At 42.4% G+C, this 27,065-nt stretch overlaps 1 protein-coding gene across 1 annotated transcript in view; it reads right to left on the bottom strand.

Moving 5' to 3' along the window:
- The window catches only part of slc35f1 (solute carrier family 35 member F1), a 343,915-nt gene that overhangs the window by 210,242 nt on the left and 106,608 nt on the right, over positions 1–27,065 (bottom strand). The window contains exon 2 of the mRNA XM_078213703.1: positions 10,919–11,094. Within this exon, the coding sequence (XP_078069829.1) occupies positions 10,919–11,094 (176 nt within the window). The remainder of the gene's footprint in view (positions 1–10,918; positions 11,095–27,065) is intronic.

The raw sequence follows: 27,065 nt of genomic DNA, 5'->3' as shown, positions 1-27,065 counted from the left end.
GCCAACGGAATATAATGTGAAAAAATGTGAAGTAATCAATTCTGGTAGAAAAAACAGGTACGCAGAGTATTTCCTAAACAGTAAGAATTTAGAAAGTGTAGATGTACAAAGGGACCTGGGTGTCCTTGTCCGTAAGTCACTGAAGGCTAACATGCAGGTGCAGCAAACTATTAGGAAGGTTAGTGGAATGTTAACTTTTTATTGCAAGAGGATTTGAATAGAGGAGTTGTGAGGTCTTGCTTCAACTGTATAGAAGCTTGGGTTAGACCGCACCTGGAGTACTGTTTTGGTCCCTTACCTCAGAAAAGATATCATTGCTATATTGGGAGTGCAACAAAGGTTCACTAGACTTGTACCGGGGGTGGCAGGACTATCTTATGAAGAGGAATTGGGCAAACTGGATCTGTATTCGCTAGCGTTTTGAAGAATTGGAGGTGATCTCAATGAAACCTACAAAACACTTAAAGGAGTAGACAGGGTAGGTGCAGGTAAGATGTTTCCCTTGGTTGGGGAGTCTAGAAGCAAGGGCACAGTTTCAAAATAAAGGGGAAGCCACTTACGATCGATGTGAGGAGAAATTTCTTTACACAGACGGTTGTGAATCTTTGGAATTCTCTACCTCAGTAGGGCTGTGGAAGCTCATTGAATATGCTTAAAGCAGAGATTGATAGATTTCTGATTAACAATAATGTAAAGGGTTATGGGGACAGTGTGTGTAAAAATTGAAGTGTCCGATCAGCCATGATCGTATTAAATGGTGAGACGGTGGCAGAGGCGGGTTGCCTCACATCCTTTAAAAAGTACCTGGGTGAGCATTTGGCAAGTCATATTATTCAGAGCTATGGGCCAAGTGCTGGTAAATGGGATTAGGTAGGTAGTTCAGGTGTTGTCACATGTCTGTGCAGACTCAATGGGCCGAAGGACCTCTTCTGCACTGTGTGATTCTATGATTCTGAGTAGTCCTGACGGGCTGAATGGCCTACTCCTGTTGCTATGTTCCTAAATCTTGAGCATTTCCTAATCTTCCTAATCTTACACCAATATTATAATGTAATTTCACCATAACCATAGACATTCTAGCTGCACATCGGTTTATCATAAACATTCCTTCTTTACTCCTCAATACCGCATCTCTAACCATGCACCACCTTTCACTCAGATACTCAAAACTCACAGGCCATCAAAGGAAAGGAATCCAACACTTATATGGTCATTGGCCACAAACGATGGTCTTGATATTTGCAACAACGGAAAGCCTCTCTCTCGTTGCGAGTCTGAAAATCGGAAGTCCCACTTCTGAAAACCTAGCATATTTGTGGAGCAGGAAAGGACCCGGATTGGAATTTGTGGATGTGCGTTTCATGGAGGCAGCTGCCCATATAAATTAGCAGCTGCTTCCATTGTCTACTTTCGGTGAGCCGGGTGTGTGAAGCATGACATGCATGGTCTAAACTTTGTGGATCCCTTTGGAGAGATGGGGTACCCATTTGAAGAGGTGGGATAGCCTTTTGGAGAGGTGGGGTACACCTTTGGATATGGTCCCAGGACATCTTTGAAAGAGGTAAAGTGCCTTTTGCAAGGGATTGTTAGGTGCTTAGGAACAGGAGTAGGAAATTAAGCCTATTGAGCCATTCAATTAGATCATGACTGATCATCTACCACAACAGCACTTTCTCATGCTGTTTCTACATCTCTTGATGTCATTAGTCTCCAGAAATGATTGATTTCTGTCTGGAGCAAGCTCAACGATTGACCTTCTCCAGTCTTCTGGGGTAGAGAAATACAAAGATTCAGCACCCGCTGAGTGTAGAAATTACACCTCATCCCAGTCTTAAATGGCCTGCCACTTATACTGAGATTAAGTCCACTGGTTTTGGACTCACTAGCCAGAGAAATATCCCATCTATATTCATCCTGTCCCACCCTGTAAGATTTTTGTATGTCTCAATGAGATCACTTCTTATTCATCGAAACATAAGAGAATAAAGGCCTAGTTTCCCCAAGTTCTCCCCATAAAACAATTCTGCTATCCCAGGGATAGTCTGGCGAACCTTCATTGCTTTCCCTCTCTGGCAATTAAATCCTTCCTTAGATAACGAGACCAAAACTGTACACAATACTCGAGGTGTGATCTCACCAAGCCTCTATAACAGTTGCAGCAAGACATCTTTACTCCTGTATTCAAATCCATTTGCAATGAAGGCCAACATGCCTTTTGCCTTCCTTATTGATTGTTGCTTCTGTATGCTCGCTTTCAGTGGCTCATAAACAAGGGCACTGAAGTCCCATTGCACACCAAAACTTCCCAACCTATCACCAATTAAGAAACATTCTGTTTTACTGCTTTGTCTACCAAAGTGGATAACTTCACGCTTACTTACATTATATTCCACCTGCCATGTTCTTGCCCATTCATTTTGCCTGTCCAAGTCCACTTAAAACCTCCTTGCATCTTCCCCACATCTTATATTTATACCCAGTTTTGTGTCTTTAGCAAATTTGGAACTATTACAATTGGTCCCCACATCAAAATCACTTTTATGGATTGTGAGCAGCTGTGGCCCTAGCATTGATCCTTGCGGTACCCCACTAGTCATAGACTGCCATCCTGAGGATGACCTGTTTATTCCTTCTCTTTGCCTTCTGTCTGTTAACCAATTCTCGATCCATATTAGTGTTACCCCCAATCTTACGTGCTCTAAATTTGTTTACCAACCTCGTGTGTGTGACCTTATCAAAAGCCTTCTACAAACCCAAATACAGCACATTCACTGATCCTCTTTTATCTATGCTACAAGTAGTATCCTCAAAAACCTCCAACAGGTTTGTCAAACACGCCTTTGCTACTTTCCAGACCGCAGGCTCTTTCCAGAATCTATAGAATTTTGAAAGGTAACCACCAATACATCCATCATTCCTATAACCACCTCATTCAACACTTTAGGATGTGGCTCATCAGGTCTAAGGGATTTATCAACTCTCAATCCAATTAGTTTTTCAAATACTATCTCTTTACTAATATTAATTTATTTCAAGTGCTTCAGTTTCACAAGTCCCCTGTTGCCAAGTATTTCTGGGAGATTTTTCTGTGAAGCAGACCAAAGTAATTGTTTATTTCGTCTGCCATTTCCCTGTTCTCCACTATAAATTTTCCTGTCTCCACCTTTAATGGACACACATTTTTCCCAGCTAATCTTTAATTTTTTTACATACCTAAAGAAACTTTCACAGTCTGCCTTTAAGTTTCTCACTAGCTTGCATTCATATACTCTTTCCCCTTTCTTTATCAGTTTCTTGATCATCCTTTGCTGAGTTCTAAACTACCCCCAATCCTCAGGCTTACCGTTTCTCCACTCATCCTCATAAGCCAAATCCTGTGATCTAATGTAATCTTTAGCTTCCTTTATTAGCAATGGTTGATTCACTTTTTCCTTTGTGCATTTATGCCTTAGAGGAATATATATCTGTTGTAAACCATTTATAGACTAACCATTGCCTGTCTACCATCAAATCTTTTAGGGTATTTTCCCAATAAACCATGCTTTCATAGTTTCCCTTGTTCAGATTTAAGATTGTAGTTTCTGTATAACATGTTCAAAGTTAATGTGAAATTCTATAATAATAGTCACTGTTACCCAAAGGCTCCTTTACAACAAGGTTATTAAATATCCCTTTCTCATTATTTAATAGTAAATCCAAAATAGTCTAGTTGGTTCTTCATCGCATTGCTCCAGAAACACATCTTGTACACACTCCAGGAATTCATCCTCCATAGCATTAGTGCTGATGAGGTTTACCCAGTCTATATGTAAATTCCACTCACCCATTATTACTGTATTATCCACATTACATGCATCTCTAATTTCCTGATTTACACTGTGCCTAACATTACTGTTTGGTGGCCTATAAACAAACAATGTTTCTTGCCCTTGCAGTTTCGTAGCTCTGCCCAAACTGATACTATGGCCTGAATTTTACCACCTCACCCCGAAATTGGGGTGGGACAGGCTCACAGAATGGTATTCTCCGTTCGCCTCAGGCGGGATTTTACGAGCCTTGGGTGGGCAAGGCGGTAAAATTCTGAACCACATCTTGATCCTTCGATCTAAGGTTCTCTATTAGTAACATAATAATCTCATCCCTTATCAAGAGTGCTACCATACCCCCCTTTCCTTTTCACCTATCCTTCCTAACTGATGAATATCGTGGCATATTCAGTCCCCTATCTTGGTCACCCTGCAGCCATGTCTCTGTAATGGCAATTAAATCATACCCATTTACCGCAATTTGAGCCTACATTCAGATGGTGTGCCTTTGATTTTGCCTTTTTAACATTATTCTGCATTCTGATCCTGTTTGATGTTTGCCTTTGATTCGTTTGTCCTCTAATTTCGCTTACTACTTTTCTCCTTCCTGTTACCAATTTTGCTTTCCTCCAGTCTGAACTCCCTCCCAAGTACCATCTCCCATCTAGTTTGAACCCTCCTCAACAGCAGTAGCAAATCTCCCTGCAACAATATTAGACCCAATCCTGCTAAGGTGCAACCTGTCCATCTTGTACATGTCCCACCTGCCATGGAACTGGTCGCAGTGCTTTCCCTCCCACACCCAATCTCCAGCCATGTGTTCAATTGTTCAATCTTCCTATTCCTTTGCACACTAGCATGTGAACTGGGAGTAATCCTAAAATTACTGCTTTGGAGGTCTTGCTTTTAGATCCTGAAAATTTGCTTTCAGGATCTCATCCCCTTTCCTACCAATGTCATTGGTATCAACATGAACCAGGACCTGTGGCTGTTCATCGTTCCCCCTAGAAAAATGCCCTGCTCTGTGACATCCTTGACCCTGACACCAGGGAGAAAACATGCCATCCTGGAGTCACTCCTACTTTGGTAGAAATGTCTGTCTGTTCCCCTAACTAATAAATCCCCTATCACTTCTGCTCTTCCACTCTTCAGCTGGGCCACCCATGCTGCCAGTCTTGGCTCCGGCTGCAGTTCTCTGAGAAACCACTGACTTCACCAGAATCCAAAACAGAAAACTGATTGGTGAGTAAGACTGTCTCAGGTGACTCTTGCACTACCAGTCGGGTTTTCTTAGACTGCCTGGCAGTCACCCATTCCCTACCTGCCTTATGCTCCCAACCTGTGATGTGACCACCTCCCTAAACATGCTAACCATGTATTTCTCTGCCTTGTGGATGCTCCACAGTGACTCCTGCCACCGTTCAAGTTCCAAAACCCGGAGCTCAAGTTTCTGCAGCTGGTGGCACATCCTGCAAATTCCTGCGATCCATCCTGCGTCTATGTTTAGGACGCATGCCAACCAATGGCTCTACATTTCACTTGGATGAGCTGCCCTGCCATAACATAACTTGATGTGGAGATGCCGGCGTTGGACTGGGGTAAACACAATGAGAGTTTATTTGGTAGCAAATGCCATTAGCTTTCGGAGCGTGAAGGAGCAGCGCTCTGAAAGCTAATGGCATTTGCTACCAGATAAAACTGTTGGACTTTAACCTGGTGTTGTTAAAACTCTCACTGTATAACTTAACTTTACAAACTATTTGTTATAATTAGAGTAGCTTCCCAGTTACTCACCAACCAGTTCCTTCCACTGCAACACAGTAAGAACAAAGTAGAAAAAAAGGAGCACCCCCTCCCCCTTCACTGAGTTCCCAACTCACCAAACTCATATCTGTTCATTCTGCTCGCAAGCTGCACTCCATTTACAAAGCTGTACCCAAACCTCTACACGTATTTTCATTGAAGCTGAAACTGCAGCGACCAGATTGAGCTAGTTAGCCAATTAATTAATCACTGTTCTCCAGTAGAGCTTGTTTATCCCTGTATAAGGCTGGAAAAAAATTACTTTACTTTATTAACTTACTTCACTTTGCTTACACAGTAAATACCAGTTAAATGCTAACTGCAGACTAGGGCTGGAATTTTCTGGCTGTTCTCGCCAGCAGGATCTTCTTGTCCCACCGAAGTGATGCCCTACTGCGGATTTCCCAGCAGCAGCGGGTGGGGATAACGGGAAAACCTATTGACAGCGACGGATCCAGAAGATGCCATCACTGGCCAATGGCAGGCCACCTCCGGCACCACAAAACACACTATGGCGGGGGGAGCAAAAAATCCTAACTCAGATTTGTAAAAGCATTTCGACACTTAAAAATGCCCTTCTCCAACTCATATCTGCGCACTCCGCCTACAAGCTGCACATGAATGTGTATAAAAAGTGCTTGAACTAACTTTCATGCTCACTGGAACTTTCAGAAATATCAAAATGAACTGTCCAAGGCAACTGTCAAGCTGTCAATGCATTTAACACTTCTGCAATTTTCATATTTGGCACAAAAATGTCTGGAGAAATTTTTAAAAATCATTTCAATCTTGTCTGTTGACAAATGCTGAAGGTTGCCATTTCAGGATTAGTACTGCATGATCGATTTCACAATCTTCCATTATCACAGCAGGTGTCCTCCATGTTGCAGCTTCTTGGCAGTTCCAAGTGGTTATAGACTCTTTGAAGTGGAACTACGAGTTCCAATGTTTGTTATAAGGTGTTAAACACTTGAATGTAATATTTGTTATTATAAGGGATTAAGCGCTAAAATGGTTGTTTTTATAAGGATGTTGTTGATATATGTAAATGTAGTGAATTTTCTTTATGAATTGATGAGTTTTTGAAATAAAGTCTGCAATATAAATTTAGAACTTTATTTAATCTCAGCACAGGTCCTGCTCATGGTGAATAATGGGCGAGATGACATGGTAAAGTGTCAGGAAAGCAAGCATTTTAATACTTTTCTTTTGTCATATCACTTTCATATTCTCACATGCTGAAAAAAAGTTTGTGAGGTGTGACTGGTTTAATTGGATTAGGGTCAGAAAGACTGCAAAGGTCAACACCCATAAGAATTTACTAAAGGCAAGCAAAGAAGTGGTTTGAAGTTGGCAGTTGTATTTTAAAGAGGAATATATATAATTTGAAAATTGTATATGGATGAGGTGAAGACAATGTAAATTTACTTTTATAATATAGTAGCCATTAAATAAAAAGAAAAAGTGTTGTTTGATTCTGGGGAAAGGGAACTTCTAAAGTATTGCAAGAAACAATAAAGGCTCAGAACAAGGGGGAAAAACAAATGTAACAGAATATTGAAGGTGGTGCGTGTGTGTGTGTGTGTGTATGTGGCGAAGGGCGGGGGGCACTGGTAAGATCTCAAAGAAAACAAGTGCGAACAAGGCCAGATCTGTGAAAACCAGTTTGCTATCACCCTCGGAGAACTCAGGGCATTGTGTGGTAAAGTTACCGGAATGCTATAGATTAGAAAATCTATGAGGACTGTTGCCATCAAAAGGGAGATTTAGCTCTGAATTATTTAACCCAAGATCTGTTCGGAAGTATTTAAAAAGTACTGTTAACTGTGTCCAGGTGTTTTTGTGATTTACGTGTAATTTGATTTCTATCTCTTTATTTTAATAAATGTTTAACTTAATATAAGATTGTCACAATTAGTCTGAGAAGTTACTTCCTGGTTTCAGAAAACCTTCTCATAATACATTAATAGCAAAACTGATCTGGCAGCTATTTCAAGTTTTCATTTGTGAATTGAGCAGCTTGGTGCCATGCCATAACAATAGAATAAAGGGGAAAGAGTAAACTGTGGGGGGCATGGGTTGGCATACGTTGGTGCAAAGTTGACATTGGGGCTTTAAAGGGCCATGGGGGTGGTTCGAGGGGCTTATATAGGTTTGGAGGATTTGAAGGATCATTGGGGATGGGTACATGGAATGGGATGGCATGGCTGGCATGTATGTGTCATGGAGAGTGTGTGTAGGTGAGGGGGGTGTGAGGGATGAGGATTGAATGGCTGCCATTTTTTAAAAATTGCTTTTTTGGACATACTGCCAGAGCTCAGAGGCAGGCCTCCAACCTTGTGCAAGTCTGCAGCCCATAGTCTCTGCACTTGTTCGGGGCAACCAGCCCAGTTCCCAGAGAACCCTGCCACCCCAGAACAAAAATTGGACCTTCCAGGGCAATTTTTCCGAGGTTGGGTTTGCAGAGCCAGTAATTCTGACTTGGGAGTGAAAATTCAGGCCAATGGAAGCTAATTGAACCGACGAAACATGTCTTTTGTTTAAAAGTAAATATTGCCATAATTATAGTTAATGGATACCTACAGAAATTATTGGGCAATAATAATACATTACTTGGAGCGTTTCCTGTCAACACTAAGGAGAATGCAAATTTGTTTTTGATATTTTCTGTGAAGCTGTGAGAAATCGTTCATCAATACCTTGTTCCACAGGGGTAATTTACTGACTTTGTGCTCCTGGCAGAGAAACCGCCTGCTGAGTGTGCATATTGGAAATTCTCACACATGCTGCATTCTATTTTCAAACCATATTGGAAAATGGTGTGCTGCACTTTCTGGAATTTTTGCTACCTGCTCTCTCTCTCTCTCTCAGCGAGGTTTCCTACTCCAAGTGCAAAGTTAGAAGACTGACCTTTACTTGTTTATTCTTTTATTTTACCTTCGTACAGTAAAAGCACATTCATGGGATTGCTAATGAGCAACACTTTATCCATCATTGAAAACATTCGTAATGCTTAACCTACTCATTTTGTTTAATTAAACGAGGTAATTGCCCTGCCATATTATTTTTCATGTTTTATTGGCTAAATTAATTTACGACAGTATGGCTAAAATAACAAAGTGATTACTACAGTTCCTTTGAGAATTAAAGGTTGCAATAATTTGAAAGTAACACAACATTCATTCATCCGATGCAAGAACCTTTTCCTGTTATCTTTCCATAGTATATGGCTTGTGTAACCACCTTAGACTAATTCAACACAAGCTGGCTGAATTAACTATTTCCAATCATGGAAGAAAGTGCTACTCATTAACAATCTTGCAAATGTTTTTTGACCAGATAAATGCAAAGTAAAAGAATTGATAAATAAGTGTCAATGGGCTGAATTTTATGGCCGCGCTCAACCTGAGACCAGAAAATCCCACCTGAGGTCAATGGACTTTCCCATTCTCTGCCGCTCACCCACTTCGATTTCATGGTGGGCGAGGCGGTAAAATTCCGGCGAATGTTCCTTGCACCCCCAGGACCTAACTGCTCCCTCAGTTCCACTCCCAATAGTTCCACTGGGACATACGATGTTAAAACCATAAGAAATAGAAGCTGAAGTAGACAATAAAACCCTTCCGGCCTAGTCCACCACCCAATAAGGTCATTCCATTTTCTGGCCTTATCCCCATATCCCATGATTCTGTTTGGTCCCATAAATCTATCAATCTCAGTACTCGATGTCGTCAATGACTAAGCTTCCAGACTCTGGGATCTACACTTTGAGAAATCATACACCATTGAATGAGGAAACACCTTTTGATCTTAGTCCTAAATAGCCAACTGCTTCTCCTGAGACTCTGCCCCATAGTTCTAGACTCCCCAGCAAGGGGAAATGGCTTCACTACATCCACCCTGTAAAGAATTTTATATATTACAATAACATCACAATTCATTCTTTTAAACTCCAGAGAATGGGGAATGGTAACACAATGCTAATGATACTGGGCTACTGAACCAGGACTAATGCTCTGAAGACGTGAGTTCAAATCCTTTCATGGCATCCGAGGAGTTGGGAAGGCTCTGATTGGAGGTTTAATGAGCAGGTATGGGGGGGATGTGGGGCTGGGAAAGACATGCTTCAGAAAATTCATGAACTTCAGATTAATCTGTGGAAACTTTTGGCACATATGGAAAGTTGCTAATATAACTTTAAAGCACTATGTAGTTTCAGTTCAGTTTTGCCACACCCACAATCACAAAAGTAACTTGTTAGTACTGCTGACCAAGTTAGCCAAGTCCTGAAGCACACATCTGCCAGACTGAGCCTACAGTAGGTGGTGAAAGAACCAACAAAGGGGAAATATCTACTTGGCCCCTTCCTCACCTATCTACCCATTGCAAATGCATCTGTCCATGAAAGTATTGGCATGAGTGACCGCCGTACAGTCCTCTTGGAAAATAAGTCCCGTCTTCACACTGAAGATACCATCCATTGTGTTGTGTGGCATTATCGTTGTGCCTTTTAGGATAGACCCATGTAAAAAGAATCTAACTAACTGAGCTACAATGGAAACACTACAACTGGGCTACAATGGAAATTAAAAGCGCTGTCAAGCCTGGGGGCCAAGCAGGTATAAAAGAAACATTGCTTATTTTTTTCACCTTACTCTCAAATAGTTTTATTGAATGGCCTGTGAATAATTATTAGCATATGTTTCAATAACTCTTTTCCTCTCTCTGCTCCTGTTACAACATCTAGTTTAACTCTTACTGGCTGTGCCCGAGTCTCTTATTCACTATACTAATATGGATAAAAACATATTTTAGTTACAAGTATATATTTGACCTCCATATTACGATTAAAGGGTCAGTGATGACCAACAATGATGCAGGAGTAGCAGCTGAGTTCCAAAGAGTAACGTGGCAAAGCGGCAGGGCCAGTTAGTGTTGCTAATGTTCAGTACGGCCAGTCAGGGGATATTGAATATTTGTAGCATTTTCCTACATTGAAATCCATCAGAGTATCTCCCCACTCCCCTCCATCCACTACACCTGCCATAAAAAGCATTGATCATAGTTTTGTCAATAAACACAGGACAATGAGAATGATTATTTGATTATTACTGGCTAATGAAACTTCCAGAAGGTAACATTACAATCTCATATTTACTATTGGTTGATAAACAAGTTGATGAGTGACACATATCCTAACTTAATCCAGAAATATGAAACAAATTGTAATAACAGGTTAGATGATTGTTTTTTTCTTTTCATTCTTTACAATTAAAAGAGAATGTCTTGTGAAGTTAAGCGTTGCCTACCTTGCCGTACTGCCAACGTGGTTGTGTAAACCAGGAACAGGAGGATGTAGTTGAGAAAGCTCTGAAACACTGGAGTGTTGGCATGGAAGTCCTCCACCAAGTACTTGCTAGTCAGGCCTATACCACAGATCAACAATGACAGCACCTGGCCCAGTGCCAACGACAGCAGCAGCTCTCTAAAGGAACAAGTGATCTGCGTATTAGGGAGAAGTCAATGACCAAAGATAAATTCTTTCGCTGACTGACTAGCAACACCAAAAGGGCCCTGAGGGAGCCATTTTTGCAATTAAGATGGAGATAAAATTGAAAAGATTTACAACCTACTGTAACATCTAACTGCTCAATAACTCATTTTATTTTTGCCACGTTCAAAATCTTCAGCCAGCGAGTCTGAAAGAGAACAGGCAGCTATCAGAATGGCTGCTTTCACAGGCCAAACCCCATGGGTAGCATTGGAGTGTAATTTGAAAGGAGCGATGCTTTCTGGCAAATGACTTGTCACACCATCTTTCTGAGTATAACCAATGAAAGGAATGCAGTGACAGCTTCCCTCATGTTAAATACTCTAGCTTTTAAGGTGGGGGGTTTCCCATAAATTATATTATCAAGAAAGCCACATGTCTTCCAATAAAAATTGTTTGTTTTAATCAGTCCAGTGCACTGTGTGTGATGTAGGCTTCAGCTTCAGAAGGAAATAAACAATTTAAAAATCTTATGCACATTCTTTACACTTCCACATCAAGTGATCTATTCTGGCTCATATTTTATAAATTTGCAGTGTATCCCAGAAAGAACTTATCATCCCAAAGTAATATTTTCAATTTCTCTTTCCAAAAGGAAACTACTCATTATTGGATCAGTTATAAAATTAAACAGAAATGATTGTCAATTTACCCGTCAGTCATTCCACGGTGGCACAGTGGTTAGCACTGCTGCCTCACAACGACAGGGATCGGGGTTCGATCCCAGCCTTGGGTGACTATGAGGAGTTTGCACGTTCTCCGCGTGTCTGTGTGGGTTTCCTCCCACATTCAGAAAGATGTGAAGGTTAGGTAGATTGGCCAAGCCAAAATTGCCCCTTAGGGCGGAATTTTACCGGCATGTCCTCCCGAGGTTTGTACGATCCCGCCCGAGGCCAACAGAGAATGCCACTCTCAGAGCCTCACCCGCCCCTGGAATCGGGGTGGATGTGCCGGTAAAATTCCGGCCTTAGTGTCCAAAGATGGTAGGTAAATGAGGATAGAGCAGGGGGTTGTGCCTGGGTAAGATGCAATTTCGGAAAGTCGGTGCAGACTCAATGGGCTGAACGGCCTCCTTCTGCAGTGTAGGGTTCTGTGGTTCTATGGTTAACATAGACCTCAGGACACAAGGAAACATTGATTGGTTGATTCTGAGTTTAGGGAAATGATTAGCTCCTTAGGAAGTACATACTAAACCTCTAAGAATAGCTTGAAAATTACTTGAAAGGCACAGTAGATTCATTTTTTTATTACTGAGACACTTTTGCAAGATTGCAAAGAACATTGATATTATTTGATCCTCTAATTTTCAGTCTTTATATTTTTCCTGTATTTGTTTTATGAAATGGCATCTCCTCCACTACAAGCAAGTTGATGTATTTTTCAGGTAACAAATGAGACAAATTGATTTTAGATTTAATCAGCAAAAACCTTGGGAAGAAACAATGTGGAATACTTGCGGCAAAACAAATTTTATGTAAGCAACAAATGCTTGTTTACAGAAACAAAAACAATCCTTCAGTTGAAAAGTCAAGGCCCAGTTCCGATGGTTAAAATGGGATTAATTAAAGACCAGCCGGTTCTCTGTTCTCTGGTCAACACTCCTCTCTCTACAAATATTACCAAATGCAAATTAACTCGTCATTCCTCTCAATACTGTTTGCATAGGTCCTTGCTTTACAAAATGGCAGCTGCAAATCCCTACATAACAAGTCACCACAGTTCAACTTAATCCAAAATATATGAAGTAATTATGTTTCGGAGAGATGTGATTATGCATTATATAAACGCAAGTCTTTCTTCCAATACAAAAGGAATCAACATGGATTGGTAACAGCATCCTTATATCCTCCAGTTCCCCAATGAAATTCTGTTCAGCCTTTGATACGTGATGCAGGTGAAAAAAAGATGCACTGTACGTTGTTGCTGCCTATTGGAGAGAAAATGAAGTGTTCCCTGCGCCATATAGGGAAAGTGGCTGCATGTCTCATGAGAAAAGAGACACACGCACTTGTTTAAAAGCTCAGTACTTTCATTCTTCCAGAATTCAATCACCAAAGGCAGTAATAAAATGCAAGGTCATTTCAAATGTCAATGGAATATAGGAACGCTTCCAATCACTACTGGACTGTCAGAACTGAGTTACTTGAAGGTGTGTTTTTGGCTGCAGTTCTGAGTGAGAGTGAAATACTTCTGTTTAATGTGTTTTTAGTTTACGGCTGTTGTCTCGTTTTGATGTTTAGCTGTTTAATTTCGCATTTCACTTTATCGAACATTTTTTCACCTCTTCTGAACTCGCCCTCTTTTGCTTTTTAACCACCCATCTATTGAGCGATTGCCACAGATTCCATGGGTTGGGTTTTTAACACTCCGTGATGTTGAGGTTTGGTACAGGCATGCTTTGGAAATTTCATCCTCAGATGGCATCACTGGATCCTGAACCATTGGAATGCGACACGATTTTGAAAAGGGGATGGAGGGACAGCAACCCACACCCCTCCAATTAAGGAACTTGTTGTGCAGCTCATTAACAGACATTTAGCAGCAATTTGAGATTTTCCCTGCAGACTCAGGGAAAACAGAGCATCCAGGGCACATCAGGATGCAGCTGTTGTGATCAACAGATTTAAACCCACCTGCTCAGTGGCACAGAGTTGCCACCACTTGTGCTGAGAGGATTTCATTTGTGGAAGTGAGTGATAGACACAGGGGGAAGGGGGGGGGGGGGGGGGGGAGCGGGCGAGTTATGTAAGGCTGCTGGCATCAGAGGTTGCCAGTTATAGTCCTGGTAAATCAATGAGCGGCAGGTAAGGGAACGGAAATGGGATAACCTACAGTGACATTCGACAGACTAACAGGAGGAGCCTCAGCAGATGAATCATCCAGGTCAGGAGAAGGACACAGGAATACAGAAGGGGGACTGCAAGGAGATGAAGATATTTCCCAAGGCATTGTTTGTACTGCCCAGGAATTAGCTACTTGCAAATGACAGAGAGCCAGTGTTGTATGGTACTGCACCTTTCTAGGCAGATGGTTTTGGAGATTTGCGCTCTGGTCCACAAAGACCTGGTGGCTCCCCCTTATAGCCCTCATTTTAGTTCCCTATCTGCCGCTGTTAAGGTCACTATCACCTTCACGTTTTATGTTTCTGGATCACTCCAGGGACCAGCCGCGGACCTGGGTGATATCTCACGGTTGGCAGTTCACCATGCCATCAGGGAGGTCATGGATAGTTAGCTTTTCCAGAACATAGGGTAACAAGCCCATTTTGAGAAAGATGGACCAGTGCAGCACAAAGAGCATTGAGTTTTGCCACTATCAATGGATCCTCTCAGGTCCAGAGATTCATCAATTGTAGCCATCACAAGGCACTGATCGACCAACCACCCAGACTACTGAACAGAAGAGGTTTATCACTCGCTGAATGTCCAGCTGGTGTGCCACCATCTCGCAATCCAACTAATTTTTAGGATTCTGTTTCGATTTGAAGTAATATTTATGGATTTTATCTTAACTACCTTTTAAACGGTTCAGTTTGAATTTCTGTCTGCTGAGTAAGGCAATTAAACAGTTAAAAGCAGGCTAAGAACAGGAAAACAGCTGTGTCTGCGAGAATTGCTGTTCTCCTTGATAACCTAATGACCTTAAAATGTGTTGAAATGTCTAGAAAATTAAAGCTTTAAAGAGATAAGTAAGTCTATGTAACATCTTGCTTAATAAATTCTATTTGATCAATACTGGTTGTTCGTATCCTGTTAGGTCAGGCATAATTGAGGATCCCATTGGAATAAATTAAGAATTCAGAACCTAGATATTTGAACTAAAAGGGCTTTATGCCTCAAAATCCCACAAATTCTTACAATTCTTGCAGCCTTGTGCTCGGTTCCTAGGCAGCTGACACAGTGCCTTTATTTTGCAGAGTTCCAGCTCCTCTTCAAGCCAACACCCAGACCCCATCGGTGGCTGCTGGCGAATGAGGGTTAACTCCTGAAGAGGTGGCACTGGATACCCATTTGGCACCCAGATGGAGAGAGGCATTACAACCAAAACCATCCTATATGCACCTGCATTAGACAGCCCATTGACATCTTGAGAATGTGCTTACGTTGCTTCCACCGCTCAGGTGGTGCCCTCCAATATGAAAGAGCCAGTATTGTGGCGGGCTGCTGCGAGCACCACAACATGAATATGCATAGAGATCTGAAGCTGGATGAAAAGGAGGACCTGGAACACTACTCTCCCTCAGAGGAGGATGTGGAGCAGGAAGAAGGAGAGGATGATGGCGGCATTCCAGAGGAGCCCGGTGTCCGGGCTATGGAGGAAGATCCCTGAGGGTGTCCTAGAGTTCACGGTGATCGGCGGGCTGGCATTGTCATGAGGGCCACATTTATTCAGCAATGATCCACTTGAACGTCTCTTTGTAATTTATCTTTCTTCCTGGAGAAAAACTATCCAGCAAATACATACAACTGCATAATTCCATTGCTACCCAGATAGATTGAAAATGTTGTCTCCATCACCAAATGTATATGTCAATATGGACCATGGGACTACTTGAAACCAGCCCTCCCCCGTACTCCAGCCTTTAAATCCATCTTCCTTTTGATATGAAGTAACAACGTAGGCACGAGCAATAATTATTGAAGGATAAATTAATGTCTATGCAACTGTAAAAACATGAGCTAAGTGACCCATAAAGTGCATCTAATGACCAGGTGCTTTGTGTGCCCTTCCCATCCACTTCTCTGTAGCTGAGGATAAGGTAGATGCAGTCTGCTCCCTTGTCTCTGCATCCAGCTGGGATGTCCGTGGCGTCTCTCCTCAGCATGTAGTGCCCACAGGGCTCTTCCACAGGCCTGTGTAATTGCAGGAGCAGCCCCTGTCACAGGGATTCACTGCATGAATGGTCCCTTAGGCAGAGGCATCAAGGAGGTGAGAGATGATGCTGGTGTCTCCCGAGGGACGGATTCTTCATTAGCTGCTTTAACTGCCTCAGCCTTGAATGCTGGGACAGAGCTGACAACTAATTCAAACATCTCTTTGCCATCAGCAACACCAAGTCTCACTCTTTCTGTCAGTTTAAGCACACAGCTCCTGCATTCACTCCTGAGCTATGCTGTGTTTTATTCATCATGAAGTTGACTACTCTCTCAATGATAGATCTCATGTGCTCTCAACACTGAGTCAGCGAGGAGCATATACACTGTATGTCTTCCTCCATTGACTGCCCAAGGCTCTGCAATGCTCCAGGAACCTGACATTCAGAAACTTATTTGCTCCTGATATTCCAGAGAGAGTCTCATTGTGTGTGACGCCCGAGACTCAGCATCTTCCCTCAGTACAGCATGGCTCTGTCTGCCCCCTAAAGGGAGGCTGCCCATACCTGACTCAGCCTCTCTCTCCTCCTTCTGTTCACACCTGAGGTGCGGTTCACCCAGTGCTCCATTTCAAAGCTACACTGAGGGCCAACTGAGGTAATTGTGTCTGCCCTGCTGGAATGTGCACCAGAAAGATGTGATGGTGCTGCCTTGGGGACAACACTCCCCGCCGAAGAGGCTGGTGATGACTGCAGCGAGACATTCTGCTCCCCTTCCCCATGGGAGACACAAGATGCATTTGAAAACTTGGGCTACTCAGCAGGTGCCTCAGCACAACCAATCCAAAGATGATACCAATCATATGGCTGCAGAGTAATCTCTTCCATCCCACTCAAAAATTGAACTATCAAATTATCCTGCTCTTGAAGAAATTATGTCTTCTAACTTACAACACTGCCTCCTCCACCGATCAGTGTTTGGAGCTGAGGTACACTGCCACCTGTTCATGGTATCTCTTTGGAATTATGCATTCCATCCTCCTACAGGTTGAAAAAAGACTTATTTATGATAAGGCTGCCCTCTCTCATTCATTCCAACATCCATTCACTTGAGATGTTTTCGTTCCTCCATGAAGCCACCTGCTAAACTGGTGCTTCATGTGTGAGGGTTGCTGACGTTTCATTGATGCGATTGGCCACTTTCTCTGACAAAGGAGCTATAGGCACTCAGTCTCCTCGACTCATATGCCTGCTGATGCATACAGGGTTAGAGACCTGTCACATACAGGGTCAGGGGCCTGTCACATACAGGGTTAGATACCTGTCACATACAGGGTCAGGGGCCTGTCACATACAGGGTTAGATACCTGTCACATACAGGGTTAGAGACCTGTCACATACAGGGTCAGGGGCCTGTCACATACAGGGTTAGAGACCTGTCACATACAGGGTGAGGAGCCTGTCACATACAGGGTTAGGGGCCTGTCACATGCAGGGTTAGGGGCCTGTCACATACAGGGTTAGAGACCTGTCACATACAGGGTGAGGGGCCTGTCACATACAGGGTTAGGGGCCTGTCACATGCAGGGTAAGGGGCCTGTCACATACAGGGTTAGGGGTCTGTCACATACAGGGTTAGGGGCCTGTCACATACGGGTTAGAGACCTGTCACAGACAGGGTTAGGGGCCTGTCACATAAAGGATTAGAGACCTATCACATCACAGGGTTAGGGATCTGTCACCCGGCTGTTGCTTGCTCGTCACCTTTCTAGATCTTATCAATCATCTGCACTGCACTGACATCCTCCTAGTGATTTCACATACCACCAGGATTGGGTATATGGGGGTTTATGGAATTGGTCCGATATCAAAAGTTATACTTTGCAGCATTTCTCGAAAATGCCCAAGGTTTATGTAAAACTGATTTCTTATGAAATAAGATAACAGTTCTTCATTTTCAACAGAACGATGACTGGAATGGTAAAATTGACAGCTCGGAAATTATTCTGCAGGGAGATTTGACTTTTGACCAAAATAAAAGTTACTGTTTCTTGAGGAATGTATAAAATTCATTTTGAATATCAATTTTACAGATACAGTTTCAAACTCCCATTCTACATAATTTGTGTGTGTAAGGGTAAAGCTGAGATTTTCACCTACAGGTTTTTTTAAACAAAGTAAAAGTTGTCAACATTTGATTACTTGGAATTAAGGGAAGAGTAATGTCTTTGCTTCTGGGCTCCCAAGATCTGTTCTATAATGCAGTGAGTTCATGTCCCAGTAGATCACTTGAAGAAAATAGAAGGAATCAGGATTGTCTGCCTCTCTTGAGCATTGCTGTATTCTTCTCTCCACAGCACATTCCAGCACCTCTTGCATTCTAAAGCCCCAATCACTAACATGGGACATAATGTTAACATGAAGGGAGGTAAATAATTTCTCTGAAGCATTGCTATATCTATCTGTCATCTCATCACAATCATTGTTCCAGGATGATTTGGTGGTTGCATGTGTTTTGTTATTCCACTTTTACATTGGTGTAAAGCTTCAGACATGTAAAAAAGTGAAAAATAACCTTAACATACTCTGCAATCTATATAAGGTCACCAGCAAACACACGAACGATCCACTAAAATTCTGAATATACTGAACACAGTCCAATATAACCTGACTGCAAAGTAAGTATAGTAATAGGTGTGGGTTTCTTTTTAAGAGATTCTGGTCATTCCAATCTCCGGGACATATCCGACAGACCATATTGAGCATCAGTCACAAGAAAAGCTAAACCCATTACATTAAGTTAAACAAACTCAATGGTTCCTAGGACTCCTGCTAAATATTCCCACTTGACCCTACTATGGGCTGATTATTTGATTTACTGTTCTACACTACCGAACAGTGTGTATCATTCAAGTAGTGCCAGTCAGTGTTAACAATGTGATCATCTGGGTGCACATGCTCTGGAAGATTGCCAAATCTAAGAGAATGGTACATTCTCATAGGCTGAATGCGGAACAATTCCTAATTGCTTTCATGGTTACTGTGAGCAGCTGAAAAATACAAGACTGCCTGGCTTCCTTCCAGTAAAGCTGTAGTGTATGGTCAGTTGGACTGTGATCCTGAAGACATCTGTTCCTGGCCTGCCGACACTAGACATGAATGATCCTTCAGACTGCACGCACACACTGATCGCCCAACAAAATCAACTTGCAAGGAATCATTCCACCCTCTCAATTCCTCAGCTCTTGAACTTGTGACACCCTCCTTCCTTTGACCTAGAGTGTATTTTTTCTCTAGATTTTCACTAGCTATGGGCTGCAACTTCACCCGTAAACACTTCTTCAAAGAAACTGGCATTGTTGAAAAAATCATAGACACACGTGAACATTTTATCCAGAAAGAGGGATGTTCAAATGTTATCATTTCTGTCTAACCCAGTATCCATGTCTCACGTACAGACCAGCACGCACACTGGATGCCACTTTAGTAAAAACCATCTTGAAAACACTAAAGGAAAAATCAAACGTAGAAATTGGTAAGTGACTCCAAAGTATTCCGAGTAGGTTTTTAAAAATATATTTGTTGCTGGGATGTGGGCATTATTGGCTGGACGAGCATTTATTGCACATCCCTGAGAGCATTTAAGAGTCAACCACATTGCTGTGGCTCTGGAGTCACATATAGGCCAGACTATGTAAGGGCTCCAAATTTCCTTCCCTAAAGGACATTAATGAACCAGATGGATTTTTTTGACAATGGTTTCATGGTCATCAATAGATTCTTAATTCCAGATTCTTTTTTTAATTGAATTCAAATTCCACCATCTGCCATGGCAGGATTCGAACCCGAGTCCCCAGAACATTAGCTGAGTTTCTGGATTAATAGTCTAGCAATAATATCACTAGGCCATGGCCTCCCTACATTGCAACAGTGGTTACACTTCAAAAGTATTTCATTAGCTGTAAAGTGCTTTGAGAGAGCCAGTGGTCATGAAAGACACAATATAAATAGGTGTCTTCATTTTGTTCTTTTTCTTCACTGCAGATTGCTGCCCTTCTCAATGGCCCTCCACCTCATGAGCTTGCCTGCCACTCGCAATTGGACAGAAAACTTGCCTCTGCACCGATTAAGGGGGGCCTTTATAAAAACCTCAGAGTCACTGTTTCCCCCCCATTTGGAGTCCAGATAGTCCTGATTCCTGCTCCAGAAGCAAAATCCAGCACAAATACATTTGGTCAATCATGGACGTAATAAAAATTAAAAATATTATTTAATACTGTGAAATTTTAAGTCATGGCCAGGTAATTGTTTCTCTTCCCACTCACACAGTGTTACCTCTCATGCCCCTCAAGGATCTATACTTGGTTCCATCCTATTCATTATCTCCATGACATCTATGTCAATGTCATCTGAAAATATGGCAACAGTCACCACATGTACGCTAATGTCACCCAGCTCTACCACCTCTATCAGTTTCAACCCTTTCATTGTCACGACTTGTCTGATCGCTTGTCTGATATCCAGGTCAGGATTTTACATGATCCCAGGGAACATGCTAGGAGATGGAGGGAGGAAACTAGTGGAGTGGCCTCCTTTTACCAGCAGCAGGAAAAGTGGAGGATGGCCTGTCCACCCTTAGGCCAATTGCGACTCATTAAGTGGCCAATTAAGAGACACTTAAAAGCTTCTTCCCACCACTGCTGGTATTTTACGTTTCCATATTCTATTCATTCTTTCATGGGAGGTTGACGTCATTGAAAAGGTCAGCATTTGTTGCGCAACCCTAACTGCCCTTGGACTGAGTGGCTTGCAGGCAGTCCACATTTCTGTGGATCTGGAATCAGATGAAGACCAGGCTAGTGAAGGATGGCAGATTTTCTTCCTTAAAGCACATTAGAGATGTGGGCATCACTGATTAGGCCAGCATTTATTGCCCATCCCTAATTGCCCTTGTAAAGGTGGTGGGGAGCTGCCTTTTTGAAACGCTGCTGTCCATGTGCTGTTAGGGAGGGAGTCTCTGGATTTTGACCCAGTGACAGTAAAGGAACAGCGATATATTTCCAAATCAGAATTGTGAGTGGCTTGGAGGGGAACTTCCAGGTGATGATGTTCCCACATGCCTGCTGTCCTTCTAGTTGGTAATGTTTGTGGGTTTGGAAGGTGCTTTCTAAGGAGCTTTGGTAAGTTCCTGCAGTGCATCTTGGCACATTCCACTACGACTGTGCATCGCTGGTGGAGGAAGTTAATGTTTGTTGATGGGGTGCCAGTTAAGCGGGCTGCTTTATCCTGGATGATGTCAAGATCCTTGTGTGTTGTTGGAGCTGCACTCATCCAGGCAAGCGGAGAATATTCCATCACACTCCTGACTGTGCCATGTAGTTTGTGACTAAGCTTTGGGAAATCTGGAGATGAATGTCAGGCAGTGTGTGCCATCTACAAGATGGACTGCAGGAATTCACCAAGGTGCCTTAGACAGCACCTTCCAAACAGACAACTGCTACACAAGGGAACATCACCACCTGGATGTTTCTCTCCAACTCACTACCCTGACTTGGAAATGTATCGCCGTTCCTTCACTGTTACTGGGTCAAAAGCCTGGAACTCCCTCCCTAACAAACCCGTGGATGTACCTACACTATATAGACTGCAGCAGTTCTAGAACGCAGCTCACCACCACCTTCTAAGGACAATTAGGGATGAGTAATAAATGCTGGCCCAGCCAGAGATGCCCATATCCCCTTAATTAAGTTTTAAAAAGTAATGTGAAATGGGTTGGGACAACAGAGACAAATAGATACAAAGAGTAGGGATTAAGGGTTCACTATTTGTTTAGCAGAATGTGACAAGTGATGTATCTCAGTGATCCATTCTGGAGCCTTAGATCCCCACCCTATAAGTGACTTGGGTGAAGGAATGGAGAATTATCAATCCAAGTTTGTTAATGTCAGTAAGTTAGGAGGCACTCCCACTTCTGCCTGAAACTGCAGTGCAGTATAAACAGAGTGGGATTTTGGGATTTCTTTTGCCACCTCTAATTAAGATTGTGTAACTTTTTCCTGACTGCATAGGGCATCATCTCTTATTTCATAATCCCACAGTGGCCATGAGCTGAGCATGAGCGTAACGACATGCTTTTAGTCATACACGCTGAGGTTTTTAAAATAATTACCACTTTTAAGCCAAAGAAAATAAAAATGGAGAGAGATATAAAATGTGCCGCAGATATGCCATCACCCATTTTACAATAGTAAACCAAATCAAAATTGACTCCGATATTTCCTAACTCAAACTTAGTGAGGAAAAATTATTTGACAGGAATGAAGCATCACCAATTCAGTGGAGATATCCACGTGAGATTTTATAGAAATAGCTCAATGCCACAATTAATAATTCCTGACAAGATTGACTATGTCATGAATATGACACTGATTACCAGTCTCTATGAAGTTGGAAAGCAAGATTACAAATCGTAATTACTTCACTCAAGATTCCTTCTACAAAATGTGCAGGTTCATGGGCTTTAAAAAGAGAATTTAAACAGCTCTGCATCATTTTTCCACAGTCTCCCCAGGCTTCTGAATAAATCTTCCTTTCTTTCATGGCTCTCCGAGCAACAGAATGGCAGCCTTTAGAGCCTGACTGCTTCTGCAAGTCATATGAATATAAATGCTGTCAAAAATTAAATTAGTTGAAGAGGGAGCACAAATGGCTTGGTTCCATGACGTAGGTCTTTATAAGACATAAGACCATAAGACATAGGAGCAGAATTAGGCCACTCGGCCTATCGATTCTGCTCCGCCATTCAATCATGGCTGATTTTTTTTCTCATCCCCATTCTCCTGCCTTTTCTCCATAACCCCTGATCCCCTTATTAATCAAGAATCTATCTATCTCTGTCTTAAAGACGCTCAATGTCCTGGCCTCCACAGCCTTCATAGACCAGCCCCATTTACCCTTTAAGATAGGTATTGTTACCACACTCTCCAAACCCGTACCCCAAATCCCATCACCCTCTGAAACCGTTCAACTCCAGCAATGTTCCTTTGCTTTTCGGATACGTCCCTAAATGGTATATTTTGTTTTATGGGATATGTATATTTCTGAAGAGCTTGGATTTGGCCAGTATGATTCAGATGTGCCGAATGGCTTCTGTGCCATAATGACTCTACGTTACCTCCAGAAAACATTTAATCCTAGCCAAGAATTGATGTAGCACAGGAAATTGTGCAGTGGGCCAGCTCTTAGGCATTGCATCCAAAAGCTTCTGCTTGTGAGTCTAATGCATATTTACTTCTTTACTCTAACTATGTCTGCCTTTTAAAGGAAAACTGCAAAATAGTTCCCATATGATATCTAATACAATCCACCAGTGTCAATCTCCCCACACTAGTGTGATGTCCAGTGGAGACATGTCCGATCCATACTTTTTAAAACATGAACTGTCATCAGTTTGGAATCTTCTGGAACTAACTTTTCTTTTAAAAATGGGCATTAAAAAGCTGATGGGAGTCTCTCTGACTTAATTTGTCGATTCAAACTAAGATACTGGGTGGAATTTTATGGCCTCGCTCGAGTGAGACCAGAAAATCCCGTCCGAGGCCAATGGACATTTCCGTTGTCCGCCCCTCACCCGCTCCGATTCCATGGCGGGCGGGGCGGTAGAATTCCAGCAACTATCTTGAAAGGACAAAATAATACCTTCCAATCGAAAAAGAGATCCCTTGACCTGCATGTGTCTTTTTCAGAACCAAAGACAACACGGTGGCACAGTGGTTAGCAATGCTGACTCACAGCGGTAGGGATCTGGGTTCAATTCCGGCCTTGGGTGGCAATCAGTGGAGGGTTTCCATGTTCTCCCCCTGTCTGCGTGGGTTTCTTCCGGGTGCTCCGGTTTCCTCCCACAGTGCAAATTAGGTTGATTGGCCATGCTAAATTGCTCCTTAGGATCCCAAGATATATGTTAGAGGGGTAAATTCAAGGGGTTACGGGGTAAGCCTGGATAAGAGTCAGTGCTTGATGGGCGGAATCTGCACTGTAATGATTCTATGACTAAATGTCTCAGACCCAGGCTGAACGTTTGCACACGAAGACCCAGATTATGACGAAATAACTTATGCCCAATACCACATTTGGAAGGGCGACGTGAAGAACCATATGATATGGCAGTCATGTTGGTCTCTCTTTGAAAAAAAGTCTTAAATGCTGACTGCAGAACACAGAACAGAGTCAACAGCAGCAGAAAGGGCAACAACATCAACACCTTTAAGAATGAAAACTGCTAAGTTCTCCCAATTTGTTCCTTTTCAAGACCACCTGTACAGAAAAACCCTAACTTCTTGACTTGCTGAAAATCCATTTCTTCCAGGGATTCCTGCAACATGTCTGATATGTGACTCCAGCTATTGAATTCACCTAGGCTATCTTTCTTCACTGTGCCGACAACACATGTATTTTTAAGGCAAGACAATGCTATGAATGATGAACTAGTCTTTTGTTTTTAAATTGTAAATGTGCATTTCTCTTTTTAACTGTATTTTTAAATAGACTGTGTGTGTGAGAGAGGGATAGAGAGATCGAGGGATGGAGAGACGGTGGGATGGAGAGATGGAGGGATGGAGGGACAGATAGATAGACAGACAGACAGATAGATAGATATATAGATAGATGGTGTGTGTGATGTATGGTTAGACTAAACCCTATAAAGAGTGTGTGTGTGATGGGAATAAATAATCATCTTTATTTAAATCCACAAGAACATAGAACATAGAACTTTACAGCACAGTACAGGCCCTTCGGCCCTTGATGTTGCGCCGACCAGTGAAATCAATCTAAAGCCCATCTAACCTACACTATTACAATATCACCCATATGTTTATCCAATAACCATTTAAATGCCCTTAATGTTGGTGAGTCCACTACTGCTGCAGGCACGGCATTCCACGCCCTTACTACTCTCTAAGTGAAGAACCTGCCTCTGATATCTGTCCTATATCTATCACCCTTCAATTTAAAGCTATGTCCCCTCGTGCTAGCTATCACCATCCGAGGAAAAAGGCTCTCACTATCCACCCTGTCTAATCCTCTGATCATCTTGTAAGCCTCTATTAAGTCACCTCTTAACCTTCTTCTCTCTACCGAAAACAACCTCAAGTCCCTCAGCCTTTCCTCATAAGACCTTCCCACCATACCAGGCAACATCCTGGTAAATCTCCTCTGCACCCTTTCCAACGCTTCCACATCCTTCCTATAATGTGGTGACCAGAACTGTACGTAATACTCCAAGTGCGGCCGCACCAGAGTTTTGTACAGCTGCAACATGACCTCCTGGCTCCAAAACTCAATCCCTCTACCAATAAAAGCTAACACTCCGTACGCCTTCTTAACAACCCTATCAACCTGGGTGCCAACTTTCAGGGATCTATGCACATGCACACCAAGATCTCTCTGTTCATCCACACTACCAAGTATCTTACCATTAACCCAGTACTCTGTAATCCTGTTACTCCTTACAAAGTGAATCACCTCACACTTTTCCACATTGAACTCCATTTGCCACCTCTCAGCCCAGCTCTGCAGCTTATCTATGTCCCTCTGTAACCTGCAATAACCTTCCGCACTGTCCACAACTCCACCGACTTTAGTGTCATCCGCAAATTTACTAACCCATCCTTCTACGCCCTCATCCAGGTCATTTATAAAAATGACAAACAGCAGTGGCCCCAAAACAGATCCTTGCGGTATACCACTAGTAACGGAACTGCAGGATGAACATTTCCCATCAACCACCACCCTCTGTCTTCTTACAGCTAGCCAATTCCTGATCCAGGAATCCCATGCCTCCTTATCTTCTGCAATAGCTTACCGTGGGGAACCTTATCAAATGCTTTACTGAAATCAATATACACCACAAGAAACTGCTACTGTCTGCAAATTTGGGTTACAAAGCACACATCTACAAGGTTCTGTATATACAGGGTGAAGTGGAGTGTTAGCTTTGAATGATTGACACATTTATGAGGTTATAATAAGTTATTCTTTCTTTGCTCTGTATCAATATTTGTATGCTTAGTTGGGCAATATTAAGAGGTGTGAAGTGTGGTAAAACTGCTATTGAAGGTCCAAATGGCCGAATCTGATTGACATTTCTATAAGGTTGTAACAGCAACTGTTCTCTTCAGAGCAGCTGTTTCAATGGACATTATTTGCATGAGTATTTTCAGAATTGCAATTGTTATGACATGGCTCATTGGTTCTGTGTATAGTGCATATTGTTTAACAGGGCATGGAAGGCACATGGGTATGACATTTTAAACATGAATTCAGACTATGGTTCACGACTCCTCTGACGGGCCGTGAACCATGAGTCACTGAGAAGCTGACCAGACTGTACAGCAACTACAAGGAGTTTGAGATGCTTACCCCACAATTGAACTGCCAGATTGGGAATGCAGGGTGAGGGTTTACTATCCAGAATCTTAACCAATGCTGGGGAAAAGTGCCAGGGCCGGAATCTGGCCTCATCTGCCATTTTAAAAGGCTTCCAGAATTGGTGCAACTCTGTGAAGGTCTGGGCCATAAACTTAACCAGAGGCTGTCCTTTTGACTTCAGTGTTCCTGTCTGAGATGAACAGAATCTTTTTCCAAACAAAACCACAGGACCCTCCAGTGTATGAATGACAACCAATGAGGGTAAGTCTCCTTGAGGATTCTCTCGCTTTTCTACTACAACTTCAAGAAAGTGCTGCGCGAGTGAGCAAGAGAATCTTAAAGGAACTAATGCCTTTAGCTGCTGAGCCCCTACTAGACTCTGCAATTTTCTCCTTAATCTTCCCTGCCTCTCTTTCCTCCTGCAAGATGCTCATTAAAATCTACCTGGTGGCCTAAGCTTTTGATGTTTTGCTCCAATATCTCCTTATGTGGCACAGTGTTACAGAATTTGGTGTGTATAGAGTTTCGATTTATTCAGTAAATGTCTGAAAATAGGAATGATTACTGCTTTTATTGTATCCAGGTGCTTATTAAATCTTTATAGCAGTCCTTCAAGGACAGTTATTTTTCGAGATGCCACTTACACAGAAAACTACAATCCCTC

The sequence above is a fragment of the Mustelus asterias genome, chromosome 5, assembly GCF_964213995.1.
Source record: "Mustelus asterias chromosome 5, sMusAst1.hap1.1, whole genome shotgun sequence".
Taxonomy (NCBI): Eukaryota; Metazoa; Chordata; class Chondrichthyes; order Carcharhiniformes; family Triakidae; genus Mustelus; species Mustelus asterias.
This window is presented reverse-complemented; position numbering and strand designations above follow the sequence as displayed.